General features: G+C 41.5%; 1 protein-coding gene across 4 annotated transcripts in view; it reads right to left on the reverse strand.

Moving 5' to 3' along the window:
• Positions 1 to 16827, reverse strand: part of APP (amyloid beta precursor protein) — a 222601-nt gene that overhangs the window by 137522 nt on the left and 68252 nt on the right. For all 4 annotated transcript variants that reach the window (XM_074600232.1, XM_074600221.1, XM_074600209.1 and 1 more), the window contains exon 3: positions 11758 to 11887. In XM_074600232.1, the coding sequence (XP_074456333.1) occupies positions 11758 to 11887 (130 nt within the window). The remainder of the gene's footprint in view (positions 1 to 11757; positions 11888 to 16827) is intronic.

The following is a 16827-nucleotide window of genomic DNA, read 5'->3' on the forward strand; positions in this document are numbered from 1 at the left end:
CCATCCACCCCCATCCTGACCACTTCCCCCCGAGCCTGGCCTCCACGCAGCTTTCCGAGCACAAAAATCTCACACCCGGTCAAATGGTTCCTTAAAAAAAAAAATAAAAAAGTTCTACTGTTCCACTTCTTTTGGAAGAGGCCCAGATGAGGGCTTCTAGTTGTGGTTCAACTCGGCTCTCAGTTTTCAGGGCTGTTGACAAACCACATGTCCAAATTTGAAGAGCTTAAAGAGGAGTAAACTTTTTTTAAAACACCTCCCTCTCCCCCAAAAGTAAGAATTGAGAGAATTTGGGACAGTTGTATTAAAAACAAAAAACCAAAACACGTCAAATGACTGCATGAGAACGTTTTTGGGTTTCTGTTGCCACTGATCCCATGACAAGCATAGTAAGAACATCTTGCTTTTCCAATTTCACACACAATCTAGTATCTACAGGGGTTCATCAAAAACCCGAATTCCTAGATGGTTAATGGATGCTTCATTTTCATGAACTGCGTATGACCATTCTCAACTTCTGTTTTCCATTGCAGAAGTTTCCCACAAGAAAATAAACCGCCACATTTGAATGCAAAATGTCTGCTGTTACACAGTAGTTTTCAGCATCTACCACTAGTATAAGCTTTCATGTGAAAGCAGAAGGAACCCAAAGGGAATTTCTGCTTGCATGATAAAGATGCCTGCACTTGAGGGCAAGGGACTGGAAGTGTTGAAGCATGTTTGACCTTCAAATGTCAGCATGTTCATCTTGCAAAGATTTCGGATGTTTACACAAGCATGAAGCGCTGTAACTCTTTCCCTAGGGACACACTCCGAGTGTAGCGATCTGCCCAGCAGGAAGGCGGTTGGCGTCACCCTGCAGCCCTTCAATCCCAGCTTGCCGTTTCATGGGAGCACTGCTGGGTGCGAGCCCGGCTGAGGCAACACCGTACCTTCTCCTTCATTCCGAAGCTGTCAGCAACAAGGCCTGATGAATGAACGTGTGCTAGACCTGAGCGACTTCCAGCACTTGGAGCACAGCCCCGTAAATGCTGCCATGCCTCCCCTTGACACTTAGGGACAATTTATCCTTTGAGGGCAGATAAATGCTGAGGCACTGCACTGTCACAGCGCAAGTACTAGCTTTATCAGTCCTCTTTGCCTGAAGGGCAATGTGCCCTAAATGAGAAATACTTTACTGAAAATTAACCAAGTTCTTCCCTACACTTACTGGAAGTCATTTTGCAAACACTTTTCCAAGGTTACAGATGAACTCTCTGACACAAACCTGCTCCAGAAGCCAGGCTTTCCACTAAGGATAAGAATATAAGGGCATATTTATAAACAAATGTCTAAAGTCTCTTAATGAAGGACAAAGTATCTTTCACAGAAAGCCACCTGAATCATTAAGTACAGGTTTTGCCTGCCTACATTCAAAAGGCAAATATAAAGATTAATTCATACCAGCACTCTGACAACAAAAAACTAATACATATACTGTTGGTTATTGTACATATACTTTTTTTTTTAAGTTTTGTTGCTATGGTTGACAAATTAAGAACCATTTTACCATGCTATTTAAAAATAAACACATTTTTTCGTGGAAAGTAATTCTGATGTCTTGGTGAAAGTATTGTGACATAAAAAGAATACCAAGTCTAGAAACCACTTCAGAACTGAAATTCAAAGCTTAAACGTAAGGCCGTCTCTAAATTACGTGGGCACAATAATACTGTTGGAGGTAATGGAAAACCAACACGGACATAACATAGAATTCAAGGTGCACAATAACAGTTTTTGTCTAGAGGCTGCTGATGCCCTAGAAGCATTGCTTTTTATGTTTCACGCAGTGAGCAGTGGTTCAACTGTTCCCAGATCCAAGGGGATTCTAGAAGCAGTAACAGACATATTCAGTGACAAAACCCAAGGAACCATGCCCAGGATTCCCAAAGAATTCACTCATTTGCTCCTGCACAAAGTAATGGTCAAGTGGAATCGCTACCTTGATCACTATTTCCTGCATATGCGGGACAAAGGACAGTGCAGCCCATCAGTCCAGAAATGGGTATTTAAAAAGCATGTCACAAGCCTAATCCGCTCTCCCACAAGCCTTTGAAAATGCCAAAGTCTCAGTCCTGAGAAGCATTGGGCTACTCACAGTATCACCATATACACTAAGATAAGATTAATCTCTTTTGTGCTTCTCCCACATACACTACCTTTACTACATCGTTTTTTGCCTGCCATTTTACCTTCAGTCAATAAATATCAAAAAAACATCTGAAATTCTTCATAGTTTGCCTTTTTTCATTCTACCCTGAATAACTTAGTGTCATCATCAAATGTGTCACCTCACGATTTACCCTCTTTTCCAAATCACAAATATTTTGAATGTCACAGGTACAAGAACTGATCCCTTGAGATTCCACTGGTGACCTTTCTCCACCTTGAGGATGGATCATTAACTCCTGCCTTTTTTATCTTTCTTCTTATTTAGTCACATAAGAGTTTTCTCTTCTATTCCATGGTAGATTAATTTCTTTAATAGCTTCTGGTAATGGACCTTGTTAAATTTCTTTTGAAAAATCAAAGTAGACACACTACCCATTTGCCTACCTACTCCTCAAAAATAAAAAAAAAGCCACTGTAAAAGCCTCTTCCTCAATACCATACTCACTGACAAGTCCAATATTCTTAGGTGTTCAGCACTTCACAAAAGCACCACCCCCCCTAAAACCAGGCTTACTGAAATGCATTTCCAGGATCTTCCCTAGCACATTTTAGAAATATCCAGTGATTTCCATCATTGACTCTTTCTTTGCAGTTAACAACTGCATCAAATCTGTTGGCAACACTCAATTCTCCTCTGAGACCAGAATGTATTTCGCATGAGATCTTACCACTGCTTTCAGTCAGATGATAGAAATCTGTAGGAAGATGCTCTACATGCAAATCAATTTAGTGACATGTGGTAAGATGCACACTTTTCTCTCCCTCTCCCCATCTTGCCTTCCTAAAAGGCTAAGCAAACAACACACTTCAATTAGCAGAATTCTCTCATTGCAAAATTAAGTACTGTACGTTGAAGGAAACACACACGCACACAAAAAAAAAGGATGAATCAGCTCTGTGGCACTACAAAGATGCTTGGAAGTTCCTGGTTGGTCTGGTTCCAAACGCTGGATGTGTAGAATGAACAAGCTATGAAACTTATGCAGTGGCTTCATGCATTACGCACAGGTTGTATGCGTGTGTGAATGGACACATCTATCAAAACTGAATCATAGAATGTGTTGGGTTGGAAGGGACCTTTAAAAGTCATCTAGTCCAACCTCCCTGCAATAAGCAGGGACATCTTCAGCTAGATCAGGTTGCTCAGAGCCTCAACCAACTTTACCCTGAATGTTTCCAGGGATGGGGCACCTACCACCTCTCTGGGCAACCTGTCCCAGTGTTTCACCACCCTCATATGCGCTTGGCCACGCTTCTTTTGATACAGCCCAGGATATGGTTAGCTTTCTGGGCTGCGAGCACACATTGCCAGGTCATGTCCAGCTTTTCATCCATCAGTACCCCCAAGTTGCTCTTGGAAGGGCTGCTCTCAACCCCTTTACCCCCCAGTCCGTACTGATACCAGGGGTTGCCCCGACCTTGCCCTTGGCCTTGTTGAACCTCATGAGGTTCACACAGGCCCATTTCTTGAGCTTGTCCAGGTCCCTCTTCATAAACAATCTTTGTGTGCACGCGTACATAAGCCCACATAGACATACATGCTCTTTTAAGTGCTTTACCACTTGGAGCCCAACTATCAACAGATGCTTTTGGTTTTGAAGTTTCTCTCTAGCCTTCCAACTACAGACTAGGGATGACACTCCTCACCTCATGACTTTTATGAAACTAAACCTGTGCCTCCAAAGTGGTCAGGTAAGGTTAGAGAAACTTTGAGAGGAAAGTTGGTTTTGTCTTCAGGCAGGATTTGAGTGGCAAGTAGTAATTAAGGCTATGGGAGAGCCCGAATGAGGAGGTCAGAAGAACACACTAAATAGCTTGTTCAGGCGCACCCAGCGGGGCAGGGCAGACAGAGGGGGCCGCCCTGGTACCCCTTGCACAGGAAGGGTTCTACTAGAGTCAGGAGGCCATCTTAGTTTCCCTCTTTCCTAATTTTTGAGCTCTTTTTAACCTTACTAATAGTCTTTCAGCACTACTTTTTGTGGTTAACTCATTTTATATAAAAGCACTGCAGAAAAAGCAGGAACGTGCTGTTTTTAATCCCTGAGGCACTCAGGTAGCCTGGACAGGGTTAAAAGAGACAGAAAACTTAGTCCAGCTATAGCTTTGGTCATTCAACCAGAAAACTGATTTATCTTTTCAAGCTCCTAAACATTAAAAAAAAAAATAGAAATAGTATTTACTACAATTTGTAATTATAGATAGCTATGAAGATGACTTTCACATGTCAATGACCGCTTGCTTCCTGTGAGCTGTTCCTGAAGTGTATACACATGTTCTGTTTTCCTTTGTCCATTGTAAAGAGAAATAATCCCCTCATTTTCAATGCTTACCTATAAGGAATTCTTTTACTGCTTCAGAAGTAGATCTGTTGAGGTATTATGTTCAAGATCTCAAAAAGTTTTTGTGTTTTGACCTTTTCCACAAATTCTTTTCTTATTAAAGCCTTACTGCAGTCACCAAACAAGTAAAACAGATGCATACCCTAAAAATGCACAGAAATACACAAGTTCAGATTTTTTTTCTTTTGGGCTTATACAAAAATAAGATGTTTTATATTTACTCTTAGTCATACATAAAGGCACATTCTGGTCACCACCAGACTGCTAATTTTGCTTTATCTCTTTACTTCAAGATTTCCACGCCTTCAGCTAGGATTTGGCTAAACCAACCGCTGAAGCGATGTTTGGCTCAAGCGAGGAGGTGGAAGCCCCCAGAAACAGATCCGTGACTGCCTAAGGAAGGTTTTTGTGCCACTGGCGGGTGATCTCATTCAGGATTTCTCTGCCCACCCATACTTCTTCCTCCAGCTGATGATTATTTTGTCCCCTGAAACACACCAAAGGCCACTTTAATGGTTTATACAGTCCTGCTCTGCGAAGAAAATACTTGGGAAGACAGTTATAAACCATAAGGCAATACAGCTACTTAGAATTATAATAAAAAGACAAACTTGTTATTGGTTGTACTGATGCTTAACAGCCACTTCTCTCTTACGGAAGCTGACCATAAAATTCGGGCCAACAGAGTTCAGGTATATAGAGAAAACCATTACTTTTCAACGAAGCATGTCAGGGCATGCTCTTAATTACGCCGCTGCACGTAAGCACATTTAAGAACACACTTGATGAACTGAGGCCCTAAAAGCTTGCCGCAATTAGCTCAGCCACGAGGACACAGAAACAGGAGAAAACTCTGACCGCTGGCACAACGCGAAGAGCTGCCGGTACACAGCCAAATGCGGTTTTGGAGCTGGACAGGGACCTGGCGAGGGAGCACCTGCCAAGGCTCTGCTGCAGTGGAAGGAAGCCAGTGTGTCAGGACACCTCATTATCCCTGCAGCGCTTGTAGTTTCACCAAAAAAAGTGTGCCTAGCCTCTGCAGGCAGGGCTTTCTCATCCACCCACCCAGCGCTATACCAAAAATACCACCAGTAGGCAGGAATATTGTCTTGTGAGGGAGCAAAGAAGAGAGACGAAAAATTTCTCCCAGTGAACAGTTGTGCCTTTCATTGTGCCCAGGATTTCTCTACCCGTGGTCTCCCCACTAAGCAATTCAGATTGTTAGTCTTTTTGGAGATCCTCTCCTGCCTGTCAGCTAGCGCTGTCAGAGAAACTAGACATGATGTAGTCGTGTAGGCTGAAATTAAGTGCATATTTTTATTTTAGGACAAGAGTGCGTTGTGAGGCTTGTCTGCATCATTCATATGGCTGAGTGGAGACTGAGGCAAGCTGGAGGCAGATAGCTAAACTAGCAGGGACAGGAAAACTCCAATACAATTATTTAATGTCATTCTGTTCATTAGACATTGCATGGAAAAGCCAGTGGAAAGCGCTTCCAAAGTATCCAAAAGAGAAGCATTGCCATTGCGGTCAGAAATCGGTGTACTAGACAGTGAGCTGAGAGGAAAAAAAATAGCAAGTATGCCATGTAGCAGAAGTAAATAGGTATTTCGCACACTTGTGTGAAAAAATTCTTACAGTCAAAATTACAGCTACCAGATGAACCAAAAGAACTGTCAATTACATATATCCCTATTTAAATGATTCATTCCAGGCATAACCTTGGTATTTTCTTTGGTATAACTGGTTAGGCATGCGTATCAAGACTTGAGTACACCTCTTCTTCTGACATCAACAAGTGGTTAATTTCACAAGCTGCTAGAGTAATACAGCATGACAAGTTAATAAATATTTTCAAAGATGTTTTTGTTAAAACCAGAAACAGAAGCCAGCTTTCCAGTACATAACCAAACAGTAAGATGTATTTGTCATATAACCTAATCCACTTGTTTATGAACAAGTAACTGCAAGTAATCATGCTTTGATTGACAGAGGCTACATACATAATGATATTCCAATACATCTGGATCCTTCAAACGCTGCCTGAATACAGTGCATTAATACAGTATGCATTAACAGGAAAACAAAGCAGAGTCACACGTGAGTATGCAAAAGCAAGCAGCGCAGTTAACCAATGCTCTGGTAACTGCCCTTTACCCCCCCTCACAGTTGTTTACCTGCTGTGCCTACAGATCGACCCAGGAACATCTGCCTAATTTAACTTCTCCTCTCTCCAGGGCTGCAGTGCACAATGAGCAGCTAGGCTGGGGTGTATTTCACCAACAGTACATGATATGTCATCTACTCAGAAAAGTACAGGCATAGATTTATCCAAGGTATTCAAAGAGTTACAGCACAAGGATGCCTGCTCTCACTGCCAGCCGGGAACACAAGAGTGAATTACCTCATTTCATAGCCCATACTGCACAAATTCGGCAGCTGCTTTTCCTCAGGCAAGAACTGAAGAGAGGAGAGAGCAAACCACAACTGCTTATTGCCCACACTGCCCCAACACAGGCAGGAATCCTGCCCTCCCGCTGCGGGCAGTGGCAGATCTCCCCCCAACATTAACAAGGCTAGGTTTGCGGCCAGGATATTTTTCAAGAACAGCTTCCATAAAATGAAGTGGAAATCACGGGCCTCTTGGCACTGCCTGATGAAACCCTGCAGCCCGTGCCCCACAGCAAGCTTACTGTCAACATTTTGGAGGGCCTGATCTTAAAAGCACCTGCTTTTTTGTGTGCTGCAGGTGTGAAGATGCCAGCACACACACACCCGACACCATGCCAAGGAAGCACTGCAGATCTTCACTCTTCTGCCAGCATGGCTCATCATCTTTGCCTAAGCACTGAAAACACATTCGTGGCTCTACATCAAGCAGTGCACTCCTCACCCTAATAGCATAATTTAACCCTTTAATCTTTGTATTATTTAAAAAAAAAAAAAAAACAAAAAAACCAACAACACCTCCGATCCCAAATTTTTTCCCCCTTGAAGATAACAGTCTGATACCATCATTCGAGAGACCTAAGTATTCACCTAGATTCTCATTTCTGTCATAATAGAGCTTCGAGCCATAGTAAGTACACGCTAGAAGATGTCATTTTCTAAAAGCCAGAAGATAAAGATAGTTTTAAGGCAAGTGTGTTCAGAAAGGTAACTAGAATTTACTCAACAATTTTATTTTCACAAGAAGTTTCCCCTCTTCAATGAACTGAAACCGTACAGTAATCCCCTGTGTCCCTGGGAGCATGCAGTGAATATATCGGTGAATCAGATTTATTGCACAAGGACATTTTCTCAAAGCTTGCAGTGTTAAGAACATTTCAAAACCCTGAGCACAGGCAAAAAATTATATCTTAAATTAAACCAGTAATGCTTTTCTTTTTTGGGTTCTATTGAAACATTTTTAGGGGGCATATTTATGTGGTCACTGCAAAGACACACAGATGATTCAAATAAGTGGCTTTCATTTTGCCTTATTTAAATTATTGCTTTTATGCTTTAGTTGCATCCACTTAAGAAAATATGAAGCTGTATAATCTAATAAATCTGATTAATATTACTAAAGTATATTGCTACAAATAGCTGCAGTAACTACCATCATGCACAAGTCTCAAAGAGGAAAAAAAACTAATGGAGCAGCCAAATGCCGTAGCGATATGCTGCCTACACGTCTTGGAAAGCCTCAGCTGAAGACTGGGACGCAAATGGACCGTGAAGATGCTCTGGCCTGAAAGCAGACACGTTTCTGTCACTCACTGTTTCTCACCTCTGTAGAAAAAAAAATGTCAAGGTGGAAGAAACTATAAGCTGACTCAAGATACTGAAAGTGATTCTCAAAGCAAAGTAACATTTATAAGACTCTACCCTGCAATCAGCTGCCCGCTGCCAAACTTCCTTTTGGCATCTTAATTCTTACCAGTGTCAATGGATTTGATGGTGGTCTACATCAAGGATCTACTTGTACTAAGTTTACTGAGGAATGGGCACTGCTAGTGCCCAACTTCTGAAATTGCCCGCTAGCAGCTACCACACCAAGGATAGCAGAGGCACACGCAGAGCTGACAGGCAAGATCCAGCATTCAAAGAAGTAATCTTTTAACCTTGAAGAAGTATTAGCAAGAGATAAAGGGAAAAAAAACCAGCAGCTCTTAGGACTCCTTAACTCTGTAACAAATAAGATTTAGGAAAAAGTATTTGAAAACAGTTACAGTACTGCATATGGTGATAATTCATAAAAATCATACTGACCTGTTTGTGCAGGCTACAAGATTAGTTACCAAATTGAGAAGAACCAACAACATGATATTGCATAAAATTATTTTAAAAGATAATCTGTCATCAAAGCAATGAGACACCGACAGACTGAATTCAGTCAACTCCCTGCCTCTAGTCTACCCCTTGATATACAAGGCAGCTAGAGTATTCAAGGTATTTGACCACAACTTTTAGACTACAGAAAAATCAAAGTAATAAATTAAAAGGGTAACTGTCCAACAGGAAAAGTAAATGAATGGTCTTTGTTGAAACCCCCAAACTACACTTTTTTTTCCACTTCAGGAGTTCCTCTCATTTCAGAGGATCTGTTCATCTTATGACCAGCTTCACCACTATGAAGGCAGCAAGCCAACAGGAGAGGACAACGTGGGCTGCTAGCAATAGATGAACACGAAGCTGATGGGTACTAAGCAAGCCCGACTTACCATGATGGGTTCTACTCCCAGCCTCGCTTGTGGGAAAATGACCCAACTCCTCCAGCCTCCTCCTCTCATGCACTTTCACCACACACAAGGAAGTTCAACTTTAACCACACACAACAAACAGAAGGCTGTTTGATGGAGAAATGGCAAATAATGGCCATGTTCACCATTTTCCCTCCAGCAGAAGTAATTATGTGGCTACTGTTCTCACAGTGAACTCTTGGCAACATCAGTATCTAAGGCTTTTGTTTCTATGAGTTTTATTCTAGTCGGGGTCAAAAGATGAAAGGCAGTATAGGAGAACGATGACAAAAATAAACACAGGCAGACACAGCTGCGTAAGGCTCAATTACAAGGAAATTAGACAAAAAGCAGCATATGGGGGAATTTTAAAATATAAACTAGGAGCTAAGGGCAAAGCATTAATGGGCATGAGGTGCTTAAATGTCTTTACAATTTTTGCCTCCAGTAAGCCAAGCTTTCTACCTAAGATAGCAGACATTCAACTCCTGATAATTTTTCATTCAAAACCACAACTCAGGAAAGACACCTTAGAAGCCCAAGTCTAGTTCCTGACTCCTGCAGGGAACTGCATATAATCTTGTTCATAAATTTATGAACTTCCTTCTAAATTAATAGACTTCTTATTCCTTTTACCAGGAGACCATCAGAGCTCCTTACTCTTGCAGAAACTTCCTTATAATTTCCAGATTAAATTTATTCATGGCCAATTTATATTCATTTGCTCTTGTGATGACATTGTCTTTTATCTTAAATTAGGTTGTAAGTTCTCCAGGGCACTGACCAAATCTACATAAGTAGACAGTCCTGAACATAATACTTCCCTGATCATAATTCAGATCTTTGCTTATGATAACAATACAATCAATAATAAAAATTAGTTTTTATAGTTTCACTAGTCTGATCTTCTTCCATCGCATCTCTAATAAGTGCAAACGCACTCACATGGAGTCTGACCAAACACATCATGATGAAGCTAGGTGTGACTGCAGTTCTGTCCCACCTCTAACAAGTTGCTTATCTGACTCTACAAGTCTATCGATGCTTCAAGCTGATGTTTTTATCTTGACTGTGGAAAACTGAAGAAAACACAGCAACAAATGGGTTGAAGAGCACGTCCCTTTTAGCATTAAAACTTTTGCTGGAAGGGACCAACTCAACTCACATAGAAGTCTGGAAAACACACAGAAAGCAGTAGGTTCCTTACCGCAGTCAGGATAAGTATTACTAGAGGCAGGTCCTTCCCCCCACCAAAAGTCTTGAATTTGGGTTCCCCTTGAACACTTCTGCTCAAAATCAACTAGTCATTCTTACCTGCAGTAGCATCAACAACGATATACTGCAGGTATAGAAACACCTATTTGTATCCATACAAACAAACATCAGATCTAGAAACTTTACCGAACAATAAAATTTCCCCGATACTTCTTAGCATAGATTTTACACATCTGCTGTTTTGGCACCTTTGACCATAGTGGTAACGTGCTTACTCTGCAGTCTTGTCTTTGTAAGCTGGCACTCTCTCTTCCTGGCCATCAGGCAGAGGATGCCATGTGTTTCACCTATTCTACACAAATGAACAAAAATTCTAGAAAGATTGTGTATTTTCTGGATTTCTTTCATTATTTATTTAATGGTATAAATGGTCTGAGCTGCTTTCCACACAGCATTTTAGCTGCACTGGCTTAGTAGAAAAGCAAGTTCCAACTCTGAACTCCAGCATTTAAAGATAAAACTGGGCAGCCAATTTATCACAATTCAAATGGCAGTGTTAAAACAACATATTTAAATAGCTCATGGAATAATCTCAAGAAAAAGTTGTGCCTAGAATGTTAATGAAAACAAATTAAAACAATGCTGTTTTCTGAATGCTGACAGAAAGCTAACAGAGAAGTAAAGGTTAAGGAAAAAAAAAAGTGAAGACTGAACCTCCCTTTTACATTTGTGAATCAATTCAAAGCATCAAGGACACAGAGGGAACAGCAAGCAACCGCTACAAAAATAAAGCTGCAGGGAGAAACATGGGACTTTATAATCTAGCTTTTGCTTGCTTTCAATAAAAACAGATTCCCACTGTCTTTCACAGTAAGAGACCAAATATTAGCTATTAAAAAAAATAACGGGGAAAAAAATGTTTATTTAGGGAAAAGACGGATAGCTTATAAGCAAAAAAACCTCTAAACTGGGCGCACACACACATGTCTATATGGGAGGAAAAGAGGGGGGAGGACAGATAACAACAAAAGTCAGGGGATTACGCAGAAGCCTGATTTGCAGTCACTCATTAAAACAGTGTCAGTAAGAGCAGGAGTATTTTCTCTGTAGCTAATGTAGTTCCAAAGGACTGAGCAATTGGACAAAACCCAACTCACACAAGATAATAATACAGAGATATAAAAGATAGTTATGTAGACTATGTTTTTCATGAAGAGACTGAAAAAACAAAGAGCAGGAAAAAACAGACTAGAAAAACTATCACTCACCCAAACACCTGTAGGGAACCACAATGTGTGGGTGACCATTGCACTGCTTCCATCCCCTCTTGCACCAGTTCTGGATCGTAACTGGCTGGTTGGCTTCAACAACATTGGTGATTTGTAATTCAGGGTAAACCTAGAATTGAAAATATAAACAAGACAAATGTTATCACAAGTATGCACTATGGCTCACGCAATATAGTTACCCATGTTTGTAACACGGATATCACAATACAATACTCACTTTCCTATCTTCTCCCTTTTCTGCTGTATAATATATTTCAATTTACTTTATGGTATGAGTATGTGGACTTACCTGGAAAGCTGGTGTGTTTGTTCATTGGTAAAAATGTGTGGCTGCCAGCTCAATATGATGGCAGTAACAGCTGGCTGTCAAAATATTACTTGTCCAGTTATACCTGCTTAAGCTAAAGATCCCCTAGACAGGTATTTCACAGTTGACTAAAATACCCTCTCCTCCATGTCTAAGTTATCGCTGTCCTTGTAAAACTCCATATACTGGGCCTAATCTCCATACATCTAAAATTAACAGCATGCCTTTATGTTTATCTCAATCATTTTAACAAACATCGTAACTCTTTCCCACTGCAGTCTGCATTCAACAGTCTGATGAATCAGTTATTCATATTTAGGTTTACATCACCAATATAAACTTATTTCCAACTTCCCTAAATTGCCAAGATCAAAATACTATCTGCTCTTAATACTGCAATACACTTCTACACGCATAACCATGCCACCAGCAAACTGGATGACTAATTTATTGGCAAGCTACAACTTCCATCAAGCTACATATTTGGCTTTATATCTCCTTCATTCCCTTTATCCCACCTCTCTTTTTTAATTTTACTGTCAGTAATAGCTCATCTGGTCTCTTCTGCCAAGGGCAGGTCTCTGCCACTCATCTTTTGTGCGGACCTACTTCCCAGTCACCTTCTACCAGTTCATCTACATGCACATTTCGGGTCGTTGGGAGCACATTACCTCACACTATGCTGCGGTTCATGCTGTGGAGGGATCTGAGTGCACGCGAACTGCATTCCTTATGGATAATACTTAAAACAAGAATATTGTGCTCCTGGAGCACACCTAACGGGTGGTTAGTCTATGCCACCAGGCTAGAGCCAACCAAAGCAAAGCCTGCAAAGCGCATCCAGCACAGATGCTCAGTCGCAGCTGCTTCACTCCACACTCCCAACTCTCATTGCACCACACCAATTGCTAGCACAGCCTATGGCTCTCCCTTCTGATTTTCCAAATCAGCAACCTATCAGCCTTATCAAACTCAGAAGAGACTAGTTTTCCTTTGCCTTTCCTCAAGCAATCCTTACCAATTTCCAGGTATGTCAGATGTGAGAATTTAGGTGAACTGAAAACTACAGTCTACTCATACCTACCAGTGGAAAAGAAAAACAGAAATCGTAAGAAGCCCGTGGAAAAATAAGTAATTGGAGATGGCCAAAAAAAACACCCTGCAGAAAAGGAATATAATCCCAATGAGAGAGAGCTGGGTCAAGACTGGGTGAATTCTGGGAGTCCAAAACCAATTCCTGGGAAACTGATGTGAAAGAACCTCAACAGCCCTGCCCCAAGGAAAAAGGATGCATCTCAATTACTTATCTCCCCCCAGGCTCACAGCATCCCAGTGGGCTAGTGGCTCCTGCCGCTCCCCTGACCAAAGGTTTAAAATGTAACCATGGCAAAAATGAAGCAAGCAGGCTATTTAACTGCAGCTCAAGTGAAAGTTTCAAACTTTAAAAGACACTACCAAATGAGAGTACAGCCTTTTCAGATTCGAGATCAGTAGTCTTTGAATGAATGTGGCCTGGTCCACAGGCATGGTAACAACGGAAAAGTAGTCAAAGCATGATTGGAAATACTTGGAAAAAACTTCTTGCTTTCATCGAGATACAGGAAGGGGCTAGAATAAATTGTAAAATCGAGCTATATTAACAGCCGAGTGCACAAAACAAGGTACAATAACAATGTCAAGGAAATGGCTACAGAGAGAAACACTACTTAAACAATGCACTTTATGCTAAAAAGATTAAACATTAACCTTGCCTTCTATTACAAAACAGCATTCTCTAATCAGATACCTCTTGCTTTGCCTAAGCACTTCACAGAAGCCACCTGGTATGTTTTTGCCAGCTTTGGCAACACCCTCAGCTTACTACAAGGGATGGTTAAAGCCTGTGCAGAGGCTTCAGATGCAACCTTCTCTGTTAACCCAGCACACGAGACACAGTTCACTTCAAGAAAGCCCACAGAGTAGAACTGAAAACTTATGAGTGAGTTTCCTGCATTCAGAAGATTGTAGCTTTGCTTTGTTCTTCCTGTCAGCAGGTGACCACAGCTGATGGTCATCATCCACATTACAAATATACCACCATTTTTACACTACTCGCAGAAAGCGGCTCCAGAGGAACTTGCTGCTCCCCCTGCTCATCAGTGCTTCAAATACTGAACTCTGAACTGAAACAGCAAGGTTGCAAATTCAAGGAATGCTCCCCTTTCCTCTTCAACCTCTTTATCTTTTCCCTTGGGTCCCTTCAGTTCCACCAAACGGGTCTGCACATGCTCACGCTCTTGACTCTTGTCACAGCACTGCCAAAATAGATTAGGATGTCACCGTGGCAGGAAATTTCACACCTCAGATACTGTGTAAATCTTACACGGCAAGGCACCACAGCTGCCTCAAGAGCTAACAAGCAAGATGCAAGAGAAAGACATGATTTTCTTTGGACACTGCCTTTAGCATTGTCATACTGCACTCTTCCAAGCTCATACATCCACAGACATCACATCTGAGTAATTACAGCCCACGATCACGTAATACTGGATGCCATCATATACCATGTGCTTGATTTATCACCATGTCACCAACACATTCTCATCAGGGACATTTTAACATTCCTCAGGGTTAAGTGTCACTTGTCACGTAAGAGGAAGTAAATGCCTTAAATGAAGACAAATAAAAAAAATTTCACAATGGTTTGACTGGAATGTTAGAAAAGGAACTTAAGAAAAAAAAAACCACCTGAAAGCAATTTATGCATCAGCAGGAACATGTACATAGCTTTAAAATGACAGAAAATAGGATTCTGATCCATAAGCAGACAGACATGCTTACTTGCTTTCCTGAGGTGAATTTCTAATGAGCAAGAGTGAAATATTACTGTAGAAACTTGCTGAAACAATAAGATTACAGGGGAAAGAAATGAATATATTATTTTTATTTTTGCTATTTCCCAAAACCACCATATTAAGTTCTGGTTAGTACAGTGTACCAAATTCTAAGTAGTTAACAGTATTCATCAAAAGCACACAAGAACAAAGAAATACAAAAAGCCTCCTCTTCTGTTTCTACATCAGTTACTAAACTCCTAATTTCCTTTGACAGCTCTCACAAAGCTCCGTCCACCCGTTACAAGAGAAAACAGGCTTGGAATTTCATTATCAATAGGTTAACGCCAGCAACGCGTATGCACTGAGGAAAGTTCCCCTCACCAGACTTACATAAGGTATTTGCTCTGAATTGAAGTGGGACCTACTTAGTGGCACAGAAAAATGAGCCTTGTATTTATTTATAGTGTCCCTAATGAGCCACTGCTCCTTCTACAGTCAGAGTGAGCAGCTCTAGAAAGTTACAGGAGATCCAAACTTCCAACATCGTTGTAACTTGTTGCCGAGTGATTCCTTTAATTTTAAAAGAAGTGGTGGAAGAAACAGAAGTCGACATAATCTAAAAATTTTAGCCGGCAATCAAAAGCCACTGATAGATCTTAATTTACTTCCGTTTTCATTACTAGGTTTCAGAAACAAAAATGTCAAAAGTCTCTGCTGTCAGGGTACTCAGAATGTGATCTTGTTTACCAAGTCTGATGACACATGGATTTTGAATTAAAATGTACATGTGCTTAATGAAAGAAAAGAATGCACATTTTGATCTGTCTACATACAAAGGCGGTGACAGCGCTACAACATCCTCCTCAAATACATGTTATCTAACCGGATACTCAGGATTATTTTGAAACAAATCCAGAAAAAACCAAAGAGATATGAAGTTGGGAGGCAGAGAAAACTATTAAGTGGATGGGCAGCCACCACCACCGCCCCTGAGAAGGAAGGAGACCAGCCGAGAGGCCTTTGGGCATGGTGGGTGCAAGCGGATGGGTCCCCAGGCCCTTCACACACAGGGAACGCCAGGGCAGGGAGACCATTTGAGGAAGGGCAGCAGATGCCAGCCACCAGCCAAGGCGACCTCCTGACAGTATGCTGAAGGTAGAAGGGAGGCACGGCTCCTGGGCACACAGGGAGGAGAGGCCCTTCATGGAAGACCAGGCCCAGCAGCAGGGTCAGCGTTCGGGAGGACTTGGATGAATTGGAAGATGTCCAAAGAAGAACCAAAGAGCAATGATGAGAACACGTATCCTGTGCAGAGGAAGTACTTGGCTCCAGGAATAGCTCATTCAGTATGGCCAAGTCCGGCTGCAGTTTTACAAATGCCTTCAGAAATTTAAGATTAGAGAATGTCTTAATTTATCACATATGTAGCTAAAGAGAGTGAGGGGCTGAGTGCTGAGGCTGAACAACTGTGACCCCGAGGGTGTTTCTCCAAGCAGCCTACCCACTACTAGAGGTTTCTCTGTCAGGGAAATGCCTACCTAACAAGGATACTCCTACTCAGCCACCGCAATGCTACTGGGAAGCATGTCCTATGAATGATGCTAGCCATCTTTGATGATCGCCCCCATCCACACAGAATCACAGACTGGTTGAGGTTGGAAGGGACTCCTGGAGGTCACCTGGCCCAACTCCCCTGCTCAAGCAGGGCCATCCAGAGCTGGTTGCCCAGGACTGTGTCCAGATGGCTTCTGAATATCTCAAAGATGGAGATTCCACAGTCACTGCGTTTAACTATTGCCAGTGCTCAAATACCAGCATTAAAATGTAACTGAAATATCTAAGATCGATCCCTTTTATAAAATTATTATTAAAATCAATCCCTGATATATGATTATATAAATAAGCTTCTCCACCCACTCATACATG

Source organism: Larus michahellis, chromosome 1 (assembly GCF_964199755.1).
Source record: "Larus michahellis chromosome 1, bLarMic1.1, whole genome shotgun sequence".
Taxonomy (NCBI): domain Eukaryota; kingdom Metazoa; phylum Chordata; class Aves; order Charadriiformes; family Laridae; genus Larus; species Larus michahellis.